Genomic DNA, 14132 nt, shown 5'->3' with positions numbered 1-14132 from the left:
GGCTCTGAAGCGCTGTTACTTGCTGGGAAGCTGGCGGGCTGGCGCTGGGACCCTGAATCCACACACCGGCCGGCTGTATCATGACCAGCAAAAGGGCATTTTGATCATCTCTAACTCACACACGAAGGCACAGAGGCTCAAGGAGATTAAAGAGTCTGCCCCCAGTGACAGAAAATAGCACCTTTTGTTTGGACACATTCCAAAGCCTCAGGCTGTCAGCCACCTCACTCTGCTGCCTCCTTCTAGAAGAGCACATCGTATACAGTGCTGTCGTGAGGTAGGGAGACCTCCAAGCTGCCTGCCCCGAGGAGGGAAGCGTCGGTGTCCCCTTTAGAAACCTCCATGAAGCTTGGAATTGAGTCCTTCTCTCAACAGGCAGCTAAATAAGTTGCCACCTATGTGAGCACCTGCAGAGTGAGCATGGGCTCAGCCTGGAAGCGGCTGGCATTTCCTTAGCCCCCCGACAGACAGGATCATACATCAAGGGGACCCCAGGGATGAGCTTGGCCTTTCAAGCCCAAGAGAAATGAGTTTAGAATTAGGAAACAGGTCTGTATGACCTTGTCTATATCTTCAGGGCAGCGGGTATGCACTCAACTGTTGTAAACAAAGTGGGACTATATTTGTATTTTAGAAGATGCACTGTAGCTGTGGGGTGAACTCACTGGAGGGGGCGGGTCAGAAGGCTGCTGGCATGGTGCTGGGGAGACTGAGGACAGCACTACCGGGCATGGCAGTGAGGGGGTCATAGAAAAGAGACCCCACAGGACCTGATGCCATACATGGAGGGTCTTCACATGCCAAGGAGGACCCCAGGTCTAGGCAGCTGGGTGGTGTTGCTCAGATGACACCAGTGCATGGAACAGCCAAGTAGAGATGAGATGTTCCACAGACGTTGGGTTATAATGATACTTTCCTCGGTCCCTGTACATGGTCTGTATCACCGTCTCTGGCATTAAGGTGTGACAGGTAGCTTATTACCTAACATCAACTTGTCCCCTGCCCCACAGGTCACAGACAATAGAGGACTGCACTGCTGTATATCTGCTGGCCTTTTTCCCTTCAAATTTATAAGCAACTCCTCAAGGTCATAACCCAGATGCTTAATTCCGTTCCCTGTAGAGAGAGAAATGCGGGGGGAAAGGGACAATGAGAAAAGACACTGGTGGGGCCATTACCATCGGTGTTTACTATCTGCTTGCAGTTGATACATGTGGGAATCCGTGCTAGGCCTTTCAGTTGATTTCCAAGTGACCCCATTCTTAGTGGGTTCTAGGGCAGTGAGAGAACACGCATGTTTCTCAAAAGTAAGGCCTGATGGAGAAATCCGAGCCGCCTGATGAGCACGCCCAGTAAGCCCCAAGCCTCAGTGCCTCGAGGCCCTCGGTGTCTCCATTCGCAGAGGGGCAGGCTGTGGTGTGTGCCGCCCCCTGGTGGCTGGCCGCGGGCAGGGGCCCGGACCCCGCGCAGCTCCGTCCGCCCCGCCGGCCACCCGGCACTTCCGGAGCCAGGCACCCGGAGCCCGCCTCCACCTCCGGACGGGAGGAGGGAGCTCTTGCCTCCGGGGAGAAGGAGTCTGAGGCCGGGAGGGGGCGTGGCTTCCAGGACCCGAGCCCAGGGGCGGGGCCTCCGCGGCGCGCTCAGGCACTGCCCGGGCCACCTCTGCCGGGTCCTAGGGAAGATGGCGGCGCCCTGGTGGCGGTCCGTGCTGTGTGGAAGTCGGTGGTGGCGGAGCTTCAGCACCTCGGGTGAGGGGTCTGAGGTGCGGGGGGGCTCTCGGAGGTCCCCGTAAAGACCAAACCCCGGGGCTCGAGCCAGCGTCCGCCCTTGGCCTCACGTCCCGCTCCCTTCCCGCAGCCGCCCTGAGTCGCCGGACCGCCCCTCTGGGGCCGATGCCCAACGAGGACATCGACGTGAGCAACCTGGAGCGGCTGGAGAAGTACCGAAGCTTCGAGCGTTACCGGCGCCGGGCGGAGCAGGAGGCGCGGAGCCCGCACTGGTGGCGGACGTACCGGGAATACTTCTGCCAGGACTCAGGTGCGCGGCGGCCGGAACAAAGATGAGGACCCAAGTGTTACTGCTCGGAGCCAGGGGGTCTTGGCTTCAGGGTGCCTCGGGATGGTGGTCTGGGATACACATGTGTGATGGATGTATCTCGTCATTTCCACCGGGTCCTTCCTTAGATGTTATATAATCTAAAGAAACGTCTCTTACTAGGGACATCAAAAGGCATCTGTAAGGTGGAGGTGCAGGTCCTAGCAAAAGTAGAAGCAAGAAGGGGCGCCTGGCTGGCCCAGTTGATGGAACATGCTATTCTTCATCTCAGGGTCTAGAGTTCAAGCTTTGCGCTGGCTTAGAGTTTCCATTAAAAAGTGGGAGGGGGCAGGGGCGCCTGGGTTCAGGTGGTTAAGCGTCCAACTCCTGATTTTGGCTGAGGTCACAGTCTCCCGGTTCATGGGTTGGAGCCCCAGGTCGGGCTCTCCACTGGCAGCTTGGAGCCTGCTTGGGATTCTCACTCCCTCTCTCTCTGCCTCTCCTCTGCTCACACTCTCTGTCTCTATCTCAAAATAAATAAACTTTTTTATTTTAATTTTTTTATAGTTTATTTTTGAGACATAGAGAGAGCATGAGCAGGGGAGGGGCAGAGAGAGAGGGAGACACAGAATCTGAAACAGGCTCCAGGCTCTGAGCTGCCAGCGCAGAGCCCGGCGCTGGGCTCAAACCCATGAACCATGAGATCATGACCTGAGCCGAAGTTGGACACTTAACCGACTGAGCCACCCAAGCACCCCAAATAAACTTTTTTAAAAGGGGGGGAAAAGGCAGGAAAAGGAGCAAAAAGCAGGTTTTTTTGGAGCCTTTCATTTTCCCAATCTCAGAGTGACTTGCCTGAGCTTCACTTTCCTCGGTGCAAAATAAAAGTTGGTTTTTGTGTCACAAAATTGCTGTATTAAAAGATGCAGTCCAGGGGCACCTGGGTGGCTCAGTCGGTTAAGCGTCCGACTTCGGCTCAGGCCATGATCGCGCGGTTTATGAGTTCAAGCCCTGCCTGGGGCTCTGTGCTGACAGCTTGAAACCTGGAGCCTGCTTCAGACTCTGTGTCTCCCTCTCTCTCTGCCATTCCCCCACTCATGCTCTGTCTCTGTCTCAGAAACAAATACAACGTTTTTAAAAAATTTTTTTTAATAAAAAATAAATAAAAGATGCAGTCCAGGGGCTCCCAGGTGGTTCAGTCGGTTAAGTGTCCAACTTCGGCTCAGGTCATGATCTCGCGGTTTTTTAGTTCGAGCCCCACCCTGGGCTCTGTGCTGACAGCTCAGAGCCTGGAACCTCCTCCAGATTCTGTGTCTCCCCCTCTGCCCTTTCCATGCTCATGCTCTGTCTGTCTCTGTCTCTCAGTAATAAATAAAAACGTTAAAAAGAAATTTTTTTTTAAGATTCTGTCCATTGGACTTTTTTAGAGAAATGCCATCTCTGATGAGGATTCAATGCATCTTACTTTAGTTACTGTCTAATGTAAATGGAAAAAGGTATTGAGAGTCGTTTCAGGCCTTGTTATTCAAAGTGTGTTCTGAGACGGGCAGCACAGGCATTGCCTAGGAGCTTGTTAGGAAAGCAGAATCTTGGGCCTCACACTGACCTGCTGATTCAGAATCTGAATTTTAATAGACTTCCCACGTGACTTATATGGTGTGTCCCTTAGTGTAAGAAGTGTGCTTCTTTGGGGCTTTATCTAGTTTCAGCGAATTATTCTACCAAGAACTCAAGTGCATGTCCACGTCCAGGTGTGAACAGGCTTAAAGGTCATCCCAACCATAATTGGGATGATCATCCACCTGTATTTCCCATGACCTAGGCAGTGTGTCCTGGTTTAGGGATCTCAAGTTGAACCCAGTTTGCTTAGCACCTGGACTCTGTTCAGGTCTGTGAAGCCGACTGTAGAGTATTGATTGAGTTTTGTGAATTAAAGGGCAAGCTGGGGCGAGTTGGAAGACTAGGTGGGGACAGGCAGCTTCCCTGAGACTTTTTTTATTTTTTAATGTTTTATTTATTTCTGAGAGAGAGAGAAAGAGGCAGCATGAATAGGGGAGGGTCAGAGAGAGAGGGAGACACAGAATCTGAAGCAGGCCCCAGGCTCCGAACTGGCTGTCAGCACAGAGCCCGATGTGGGGCTCGAACCTACGAACTATGAGATCATGACCTAAGCTGAAGTCGGACGCTTAGACTGAGCCACCCAGGTGCCCCAGCTTCACTGAGACTTGATCCCACTTTCTCCAAAATATCTTCCCACCCCAGATCCCAAAGACAGGATTGACATCGGGCTACCCCCACCCAAGGTCAGCCGGACCCAACAGCTGCTGGAGCGGAAGCGGGTCCTCCGGGAGCTGCGGGCCAACCCAGAGGAGGAGCGAGCTGCCCGCCTCCGCACAGGTAAGCCCCCCGCTCCAGGGTAGGGAGCCCCCGAGCCCCTGCCCCCTCCCTGCATCCTAAGCAGCATCATTCCTTACCAGCGCGCATCCCACTGGAGGCTGTGCGGGCCGAGTGGGAGAAGACCTGTGGCCCGTACCACAAGCAGCGGCTGGCCGAGTACTGTGGCCTCTATCGAGACCTGTTCCACGGTGCCACCTTCGTGCCCCGCGTCCCCCTGCACGTGGCCTACGCTGTGGGGGAGGACGACTTGATGCCTGTATACCACGGCAACGAGATTACTCCCACGGAGGTAACTGCTTATTTGTGCTCCTCCCCGCACCCTGTGGACAGACACAGCCCACCCGCCGCAGGACCACAGACAGCTCCCTGCTGCAGGCACTTGCAGAGTTGGTTTCTGTGGCAGCGGTAAAGGGCACAAGCATGGCATCTGTGTAGGCTGATTTGGGGCTTTGTTCTTTTCCCCATTTTGATTCCCTGGTAAACACACCACACCAATTACCAGAGAAGGGATCTAAAATGAAAAAAAAGAAGCTCCGTCTGGACAGACTCCTAGCCCGCTGTCTTCAGAGTGCCCTCCGAGCCCCTGTCCGGTGACGTGAGGGCCGCCTTGTGGTTCAGATAGAGAGCCGGACGGGCAACTCTGCAGGGTTCCTTCTACAAGCTTCTCTTTGCTGACCTGCCTCTCAAGGGACCATCAGCTCAGGGGTGTTTGAATCAGAGCGGGCTCTCCCTTCCCCCAAGCTCCCTCAGGCTCCTGTCCTCCAGAAAGGTCTGTTTACAGCAGCTGGTCTGTCCCTGATGGGGGTGACACCTTCCCTGTTGTCTCCCCGCTAGGCTGCCCAGGCCCCGGAGGTGACCTACGAGGCAGACAAGGGCTCCATATGGACACTGCTGCTCACCAATTTGGGTAGGTGTCTGGGGCTCACCAGGCTTCCTGCCTCCCTCCCCTCCCGTGGGCCAGGGCTCTGGGGTGGCTGGGGGCGGGGCCAGGTGTGAGGGGGGGCCCCTCAGCCAGTGGGCTCTGTTTGTGTACAGATGGCCACCTGCTGGAGCCGGATGCTGAATACCTCCACTGGCTGGTGTGAGTACTGGGGGTAGGGGGTGGGTCAGGGGCTTGTGAGGGGGCCCTGAATCCTGGAAAGAGCTGTGCCTGCATTTTAGTCTTGGCTCCACCGCGGATTCACTGTGGAATTTTGGATTAGCCTCCCGCCCCAGGTGGCGGACCCCATCTGCCTCCTGATGCCGTCAAGAACCCTGTGATCTACTGGGCTGAAGACAGAAGAAAAAAGCAGGCACTAGGCCTTGGCTGTTCCCACCGGCCTTTTGGTCTCCCCGAACGCATTTGCTCCCCTGTAAAACCAGGGCAATGCCACCCCACGTGTCAGCCGCCCTGCGGGGTTCTGTGACAGTCAGCTGCAAAAAGGACAGCAAGAGGCCTCTGGCAGCTGGTGCTGCCCAAGCTGGGCTGCCTTTTGTTTTCACAGTGGCCTTTGGCTCTGGAGCCAGGGGGGCAGAGGTCAGACGGTTGACCCCAGCTTTGGGACTTCTGGGCAATTGGGTCCAGTGACCGGGAGGCTCATTTCTACCATTTTTATTCAGCTGCAGTTAGCAACGTGTGCAGCAGGGCCTGCCGGGGAGTTCTCTCGAGGGGAGGCACAGTAGCTGTCGTGGTGCCAGGCGGGCTCACGCTGCCCAACACACCCCAGAGCCTTCGGGAAGCCCAGGGGCGGCCCAGGGGTAGTGTGGTTGTCCAACCCAAAAGGCCGTGGTGCCCCACCAGTCCCCACGGCCTAATAAATGGGCTGCTAGACCTCATTCTCTTCTAGACCATCTCTAGGACTCTGGTCTTCAGCCTCTGAACCTCTACTGTTCCCTTCCCAAGTGTGCGGTCCATCCGAGGGTTCACAGAACTATGCCTCCCGCCTCACTATTCGATGAAGGTCATGTTAGGGTTTGTTCTCCTAGGGAGTGATCGCACCTCTAGGGAGCACTCCTGCCGCCGCCTTCCTTGAGTGTCAGTTAATGGGTACTTTTCCTCCCACCAGAACCAACATCCCAGGCGACAGGGTGGCTGAAGGACAGGAGACGTGTCCCTACCTGCCCCCCTTCCCTGCCCGAGGCTCCGGCTTCCACCGCTTTGCTTTCCTGCTCTTCAAGCAGGACAAGCCAATTGACTTCTCTGGGGACACCCGGCCCTCACCATGGTAATCTACACCCCCCCCACCCCCCCGGCCCCATTCCCTCTCCCCTCCCCAGGCCTCAGGCCACCTTCCCAGGAATGACCTGTCCTGCTCAGTTCTCCTGTCTCTCTTACACTTGAGATGGGCAGAAGGGTAGCTGTGCTAAGCAGACCATAAGGGGCTTTCTCAGGATTGTGGGTGGGGCTGGAGGTGGGGTGTGGGGTTCTGGTGCCTCATTCCCTGCTCTTAAATGCTCCCCATCTTACAGCTACCAGCTTGCCCAGAGGACCTTCCGCACTTTTGATTTCTACAAGAAACACCAGGAAGCCATGACACCAGCCGGCCTGGCCTTTTTCCAGTGCCGCTGGGATGATTCGGTCACCCACATCTTCCACCAGCTTCTGGGTAAGGCCAGAGTGGGTTGGGGGTGGGAGTTGAGGGGGTGGCCTGAGCTCACAGACCTCTCCCGACCTGCCAGGGAGAGGTGCCTATCAGGAGGGCCACCTTGGGTGGGCTGGCTGGGCAGTCCTGGGCTGGCAGACAAGGGGAGGGGCTCAGGCCAGCCTCAGCCCACACCCACACCCCCCCCTTCCTGCAGACATGCGGGAGCCCGTGTTCGAGTTTGTGCGACCACCCCCTTACCACCCCAAGCAGAAGCACTTTCCCCACCGGCAGCCCCTGCGCTACCTGGACCGGTACAGGGACAGTCACGAACCCACCTATGGTATCTACTAAGTGGCCAGAGTGCCACCCACCCAGAAGGTGTACTGGGCCCCTCAGGCTCCACCAGCAGGAACAATAAAGACACGGCTCCACAGGGAGCTTCCGGGTCCTGCTTGAGGCCACTCTTCTGTGGCCCTCCCAGCAGGCCCAGGGCTTGAGAGTGAAGAGAGCTCTCCGAGGATGGTGGCAGGGGTGGGACATGTGAATAAAGATGATTTTTTAAAGTTTATTTATTTAATTGGGGGGGGGGGTGGACACAGAACAAGGGAGAAAGAATCCCAAGCAGGTTCCGCATAGAGCCCAATGTTGCCATTGTACTCAAGACTGTGACATCATGACCTGAGCTGAAATCCAGAGTTGGGCAGTTAACCAGCTGAGCCCTCCGGGTGCCCCAAAGATGATTTTTGCCATAGCTGGTCTGAGTCTGTGTTCAGGAGCAGCCAGAGCCCCCTCCTCCAACCCCATAATGGATCTGTGGTGGTACACGAGTGGAAAGAGAACCGCCAACCGTCTCAGGAGGTGGCCCCTCACCTCTGCCTCTGGAGGGTGTTGGGCCCTGAGATCAAGCGGCCGGAGGCAGGGACGGAAGGCAGTGGGGCTTGGCTGCTCTCTTAAAGAGCTTTGCCAGCCCTGAGCCTTGTGCCCTGGTCATTGCATTCCCAGTTCGGTGGCAGACCCTGGCATCCACTGGGATGCTGAATGAGCAGGTCTGACCTCTGGGCACACCCCCTGTTCCGAGCCCAGAAAGCCCCTGCACCCTGGGGCACTCTAGCTGGCTGGCTAGAGTATTATTTCTCTTCTCTCTAAGTAGCCAGTCAGGAGGACACCAGTGAACCTTTTCCCGGAAGAGGAGCCTCAGGTATCACAACACAGACGACCTAATGCTGCGTTGCAGTAAGCGGGCCTCCTGCCTCAAAATTAAGCCATGTCCGGTAGGAAATCAAGAAGTAATCCTCCATCAGCTCTCGCTGGGCCAGCACACTTCCCCAGGGCAGGTGGGTTAGAGCCAGACCCCCTCTCCTGTGCTCTGCTGCAGGGGCACCTCTATAAAAAGTCAGGTTCCAGAAGAGCTTGCACCTGCAAACAAGGAACTCCCCAGCAGGGGGCCCACGCGCAGAGTGGATTCCAAGGGCAGCTGAAGGTTGCTTTGGGTTTCCACTCAAAGGGGGTATGAAAAAAACACTGTTGTTGGTCTCTGTGTTGGTGACCAGAAATTTCCACCTCACTTACTTTAAGAGAACCAAAATTTGTTGTAGCCTAGAGAAAGGAGATACCCCAATCTGGCAAATGCCTGAAACCACGCTCAAGGAAAAGGGCAGCAGAGCACCTCCCATCAGGAGAGCCTGTGAGTGCCCAGCGCCCTTACTGCCAGGCACGGGCCCTCGCAGTCTCCCGTGATCGCCAAAGCTGCTGGGAAGTAGCTGCTGTTCAGGTGTCCAGATGAGGGGCCCGGATGGGGTTCCGTGGTGACCCTCGGCCAGGAGGAGGCTTCGAGGCCCAACGGGGTTCCAAAAGTCCTTGTTTCTGTAGGTGGCGGCCGCTTCCCCCCCCCCCCCACAAACACGAGCCGCTTCACGAGGGTTTGGGGCAACGGGATGGAGTTCCCAGGGTGGGACCGCCGAAAGCCAGACCCCAACTCCCACCTGAGGTGACTCGGTGGCTCGACAGAGGGGAGCAGGCGGCCGAGGCGCGAGTGGTGCGGGAGGCACCTGTCGCACCGCTCCCCCAAGGCGGGCCCCCGCTCCTCCCCGCCGCACCCGCGCCCTGCGCCGCCCATCCCGCCCCTACCTGCTCTGCGAAGCCCCGCCCCCCCGCTCTCCGAGACCTCGCCCCGCCCCTCCCGCTCTCCGAGACCTCGCCCCGCCCCTGCCCGCTCTGCGAAGCCCCGCCCCTCCCGCTCTCCGAGGCCGCGCCCCGCCCCTACCCGCTCTCCGAGGCGCAGCCGCCGCCATGGACGCGCTAAAGGACAAGCTGACCTGTGCCATCTGCCTGGAGCTCTACCTGGAGCCGGTGACGCTTCCCTGCGGCCACAACTTCTGCGGGGACTGCATCCGGGATTGGTGGGGCTGCCGCGACAAGGCGTGCCCCGAGTGCCGGGAGCACTTCCCCGACGGCGCCGAGCTGCGTCGCAATGTGACCCTCAGCGGCGTGCTCGAGTTGATGCGCGCCGGGCCTGCCCCGGCCCCCGGCTCCGACCCCGCCCCGGTTCCCGGCTCCGACCCCGACCCGGTTCCCGGCTCCGACCCCGACCCGGCCCCGGCCCCGGCTCCCGGCCCCGACCCCGCCCCGGCCCCCGGCTCCGGCCTGGGCGCGCGCTGTCCCCGGCACCGGCAGCCCCTGGAGCTCTTCTGTCGCACCGAGGGTCGCTGCGTGTGCAGCGCGTGCACCGTGTACGAGTGTCGCCTCCACGAGCGGGCGCTGCTGGACGCGGAGCGTCGGGAGCGCGAGGTGACACCGGGGTGCCCCGCCCTGTCTCTAGGCACCTAGGCTGGGGCGGGCAGCTTAAGCAGGAGGCGGCTTTGGGATGTTTGTGGTCCCGGATAGAAGGAGAAAACACGTGTTCGGAATAGAGATTTCGGATCCGATGACAGGCCCAGGGTGAGGCCCCAGGACTCAGTGGCAGAAATGGGTTGAAGGAAGGGGTGAGGAGGCCAAGGGTCCGAAGACCCGGAATGTCGGAGGATAACCCCTGTGGCTGCCGAAGCCACACAGAATAGAATGCTCATGCTGAGGCTCTGAGCCGGAAGTTTGTAGCGGAGGCCAGCAGTTGACAAGGAGGGAGTGGCAGGTGTACTTGCCTAAGGAGCTGTGTTTTGCTAGAGGGAGGGGAAGTGATGTGGGGTGTGAGAAGGACAGATGCCCGTCCCAGGGGGAGACTCAGGTGGAACCAGGAGAGCCTCCCCTCCCCACTTGCTGCATGCCGCATGTTAGGGAACGCTGGAGGCCGAGGGACATGGGGATTGGGCTTAGGAACTCTGATGCCTTTGGCCAAATGATCCGTTTCTCTGTCTCATTTCCTCATCTCTGAAGTGGGGATTGTGATGGTTCCCGCCTCATAAAGTGTGGCCGAGAGAAGCAGAAACAAGACAGGCTCCTGAGGAGGGGCAGGGGATGGTGCTTTGTCTCGTTCCCATGAAAGCACGATGTTCTACCCTCAAGGGTGGCAAAGGAGTCTCAAATAGGGGTGCCCTCTTCCCCTCATGCCCAGAGCTGGGGCTGAGGCCTGGCCGGCATTTGGGAGAACTGGCCTTGTACATTCACCACACCGCCCACTTCCCCAATGGCTTTGGCGCTTTGAGTCCTCACCCCTTCCCCGCAAGGCTGCCAAAGCCAGAAGTGCTGCTCCCGCCATTTATTGCCCGGGGGTAGCGCGAGGCAGGCTTACAGCCCAGAGATGGTGGGTGCTCTGCCCCCAGGCTGCCCAGCTCGCAAGAGGGACTGGAGGTCAGGTGTGAAGCCCAAGGCCTCTGCTCCGCCTGTGTACCTCCCTGCTCCAGGGTGGGAACGGGCTTCGTCCGGGCCTCCCTGAGATGCTAACCCAGTTCACCCGGAGATCAGACCAAGGCTGATGCTGTGTGCCGGCCCACTGGTCGCGATGCGGGGGTGGCACCGGGAGGGGACGCCCCCACATCTGCAGACGTTTGTTGATTAACTGAGAGGAGACTTCACAGCCATTCCTGACTTCCTCTTGTGACTTGTTTCCCTGGTGGGCACCACAGGCCCAGCTGAGAGCCATGCTGGAGGTCAGCCGGCAGCAGGCCGCCCAGGCGGAGAGCCAGCTAAAGGAACTGCAGGAGCAAAGCAACCAGATCCAGGTACAAGGCCTGTCCGTTCTAGCTCACTCCACCCTCCTGCTGTGCCCTTCAGGCAGCCACCAATGGGTCCCTGGGACACTGGGTCGCTGGCGTGAGCTACCTTGAAAATGCCTCCTGGCAGCAGGGAGGGAAGGTCTGAGCGGGGCGGGGGGGGGGGTCGGCTTCAGGGACCCAGGCTCCCCACACCACCCCTCAGCCTGGTGGGCAGCATTGGCCTGGCCACCCTCGGCATTTCCGTCACCCACTCAGAGCTCAGCCTGCACCCTGGCCTCCGCGGTCTCCAGCAAGTTCAGCTGCCTGCTGCAGATCCTGGAGACGCGGCGGACCTTGGCGCTGACGGACATCGAGGTGGCCAAGACACAGGCCCTGGCACAGGCTCGGGATGGAGAACAGCGACTGCGGGGCCACCTGGAAGTCCTGGCCTGCCATGACCGCAGGATCCGGGACCTCCTGGAGCAGCCGGATGACCAGACCTTCCTCCAGGTACCGGGTCTCAGGGCGGCGGGTGGGGGGACCAGCGACCCTGCACCTGGTGCTCAGGCTTACTGTAACTGTCCCTGGGGCTCAGGAGTCACAGCTCCTGGCCCCTCCAGGCCGTCTTGGGCCCCTGACTCCTCTGCAGTGGGACGAAGAGCAGCAGCTGGCTGGCGTGGAGTCACTGAGCCGGCTGTGTGGCCTCCTCCTGGATGAGGGGAGCCACCCCAGGGCACCTGCTGAGCCTGCTGATTTGGGCCCCGTGGGTAAGGCTGACCTCAGATCTCTCTCTACCCCTCTGGGCCCAAGCTGGCCCTCCCACGGTGGGTGGGAGTGAGGTCAGGACCCTGCCCCCCCCACCGCGAGCTCTCTCCTCGTCATTGCCCTAACACTTCTTTGTCTCCTAGAGGCCCCAGGTCCCCTGGCACCAGTCCCAAGCCCGGTTTGTCCACTGAGGAGGAAGCTCTGGCAGAGTAAGGAGCCCGGCACGTGTGTGTATGCAGAGGCGTGTGTGTGTTGTGCAATCGTGTGTACACTGTGAGTACACGTGAGCACATGTGCATGTCTGTGTGTGTGTGTGAGTACCTGGAGGGGCCGCGTGCTGTGACTGCCCTGCCCAGGGTATCTGTCCTATGCCCTTCCCTGGGTCCATCCCTCCCCACCCCCCCCACACCTGTTGTAGGATGTTAACTTGTTACATGTGGGGCCAATACAGTGATGAGGAGCCGCTGGGCAGGCAAACCTGGGGTCAGTTATGATTCTTCCACTTGTTACCAAGTTAGGTCACGTCTGGGAGCCTCGGTTTTCTCATCTTTGAAATGAGGCGGATAGAAGGGTCCAGCCAGGGCTGTGGCCAGAACGGGCTCCCGCACTGGTGCCCACTGCTTGCCTCGCTGGCTGTGTGCCTGGCAGATGCTTGGTGTGCATTGGCGGACCTTCAGCTGCCATTTCTCCCTCCGGGGACAGGATGGCGGACAGACACCTGCCCGCTTACCTCCCATCCATCTGTCCCTGACAGATTATCGCAATCTGACCTTCGACCCAGACAGCGCCAATTGCCACCTCTACCTGTCTCGGCAGGACCAACAGGTAAAGCACTGTCACAAGCCCCGGGACGTGGCCGGGCCACGCAGGTTCCAGCTCTGGCAGGTGCAGTGTGCCCAGAGCTTCCAGAACGGTCGACACTACTGGGAGGTGCGCACGTCTAACCACTCGGTGACGCTGGGCGTCGCCTATCCAGAACTTTCACGGCACAAGCAGGGGCCCCACACGGACAACATTGGGCGCGGGCCGAGCTCCTGGGGCCTCTGTGTTCAGGAGGACAGGGCCCAGGCCTGGCACAACGGGAAGGCCCAGCGGCTCCCCCGGGTGTCGGGGCGGCTCCTGGGCATGGATCTGGACCTGGCCTCTGGCCACCTCACCTTCTACAGCCTGGAGCCCAAGGCCCAGCCCCTGCATACCTTCCACGCCATGTTCACCCAGCCCCTCTGCCCCATCTTCTGGCTCCTGGAGGGTAGGACTTTGACCCTGTGCCATCGGCCTGAGGCCAAGCTCGCCCCCGGGCTCCAGGAAGAGGCCGCTGGGCCCAGCTGAGGTGCTGCCTGGGCCCCCGAGGCTAGGGGGCGCCCACGGGCCCCTGGTCCTGCCAGAGAGTGTGCAATTCGGGCCTCACCACACATAAAATTTAGCCTTTATGTAGGCTAAATTCTCAGTGGAGTTCCTCATCAGAAAAATAACGAGCCTTTGGGGCGCCAACAACACGCTTCTCCACTGCAGCTTACTTCCTTTGCATTGTGATGTAGACCAAAGGGACAGGGCCTGGGGGCCAAAGCACAAACAATTCCTGGAGAAAACCTAGAGAAAAGCGATTTTTTATCCCCTTTCTCCCTCTCTCTCTTTTCATAGCATTTCGGTATATCTTAGTCTCTTTTGTACATCCTTGTGATTGCATTTTATAAACTATTGGGGGTTTTTTGCATTTTTTACGTAGCATAAACATTTTTCGCGGTATTAAAATTTTTCCCTGAATGATTACCACATAAACAGTCTTTGTCATTTTTGTATTTTATTTTATTTTTTGATTTTAAAAAGAGAGAGCACCTGAGCTGGGAAGAGGAGCAAAGCCCAGACGCAGGCTCGATGCCCCAGCCCTGAGATCATGCGCTGAGCCGAAATCAAGAAAAGATGCTCCACCAACTGAGCTACCTAGGCACTCCCCTATAAACAGTCTTTCTGATGACAATCAGAACTTATTTACCGTTACAGGTGTTCTCCACTTTGAACTTGGCCAGCCAAGTTCACATTCTGCCACTTCACTTTTTTTTTTAATGTTTATTTATATTTTGAGAGAGAGAGAGAGAGAGAGAGAGAGCCTGAGCAGGGGAGGGGCAGAGAAAGAGACCAAATCTGAAACAGGCTCCAGGCTCTGAGCTGTCAGCACAGAGCCCTAAATGGGGCTCAAACTCGTGATCTGCAAAATCACCACCTGAGCTGAAGTCGGACGCCTAAC

At 58.2% G+C, this 14132-nt stretch overlaps 2 protein-coding genes across 3 annotated transcripts; both read left to right on the top strand.

The window, feature by feature from the left end:
* Window positions 1-1621: 1621 nt before the first annotated feature.
* Window positions 1622-7558, top strand: MRPL38 (mitochondrial ribosomal protein L38). The gene is made up of 9 exons (XM_039226178.1): window positions 1622-1748; window positions 1858-2037; window positions 4297-4431; window positions 4512-4720; window positions 5266-5338; window positions 5467-5512; window positions 6477-6635; window positions 6880-7016; window positions 7210-7558. The coding sequence occupies exons 1-9, from the start codon at window positions 1682-1684 to the stop codon at window positions 7344-7346; spliced, it is 1143 nt and encodes a 380-aa protein (XP_039082109.1). The 5' UTR covers window positions 1622-1681; the 3' UTR covers window positions 7347-7558.
* A 1713-nt stretch (window positions 7559-9271) lies between these two features.
* Window positions 9272-13295, top strand: TRIM65 (tripartite motif containing 65). 2 transcript variants are annotated; one of them, XM_039226194.1, is made up of 6 exons: window positions 9272-9782; window positions 11054-11149; window positions 11399-11632; window positions 11718-11889; window positions 12031-12096; window positions 12642-13295. In XM_039226194.1, exons 1-6 carry the CDS (start codon window positions 9285-9287, stop codon window positions 13214-13216), a joined length of 1641 nt encoding a protein of 546 aa, XP_039082125.1. In that variant the 5' UTR covers window positions 9272-9284; the 3' UTR covers window positions 13217-13295. The 2 variants fall into 2 exon arrangements, with proteins under 2 accessions (XP_039082125.1, XP_039082126.1); XM_039226195.1 differs by lacking the exon at window positions 12031-12096.
* The last annotated feature ends 837 nt before the right edge of the window (window positions 13296-14132 follow it).

Source organism: Hyaena hyaena, unplaced genomic scaffold (genome assembly GCF_003009895.1).
Source record: "Hyaena hyaena isolate Hyena2069 unplaced genomic scaffold, ASM300989v1 scaffold_21, whole genome shotgun sequence".
In the NCBI taxonomy this organism is placed as follows: Eukaryota; Metazoa; Chordata; class Mammalia; order Carnivora; family Hyaenidae; genus Hyaena; species Hyaena hyaena.
The sequence above is the reverse complement of the archived record's forward strand: the minus strand, read 5'-3'. Positions and strand labels throughout refer to the sequence as shown.

Bases quoted from the DNA above. Each gene is read 5' to 3' on its own strand.
- MRPL38 (XM_039226178.1), top strand. From the start codon at position 1,682: ATGGCGGCGCCCTGGTGGCGGTCCGTGCTGTGTGGAAGTCGGTGGTGG. The intron at 2,038-4,296 runs GTGCGCGGCGGC...TTCCCACCCCAG, and splicing joins ATACTTCTGCCAGGACTCAG to ATCCCAAAGACAGGATTGAC. The intron at 6,636-6,879 runs GTAATCTACACC...CCCATCTTACAG, and splicing joins GACACCCGGCCCTCACCATG to CTACCAGCTTGCCCAGAGGA.
- TRIM65 (XM_039226194.1), top strand. From the start codon at position 9,285: ATGGACGCGCTAAAGGACAAGCTGACCTGTGCCATCTGCCTGGAGCTC. The intron at 9,783-11,053 runs GTGACACCGGGG...TGGGCACCACAG, and splicing joins CGGAGCGTCGGGAGCGCGAG to GCCCAGCTGAGAGCCATGCT. The intron at 12,097-12,641 runs GTAAGGAGCCCG...TGTCCCTGACAG, and splicing joins GAGGAGGAAGCTCTGGCAGA to ATTATCGCAATCTGACCTTC.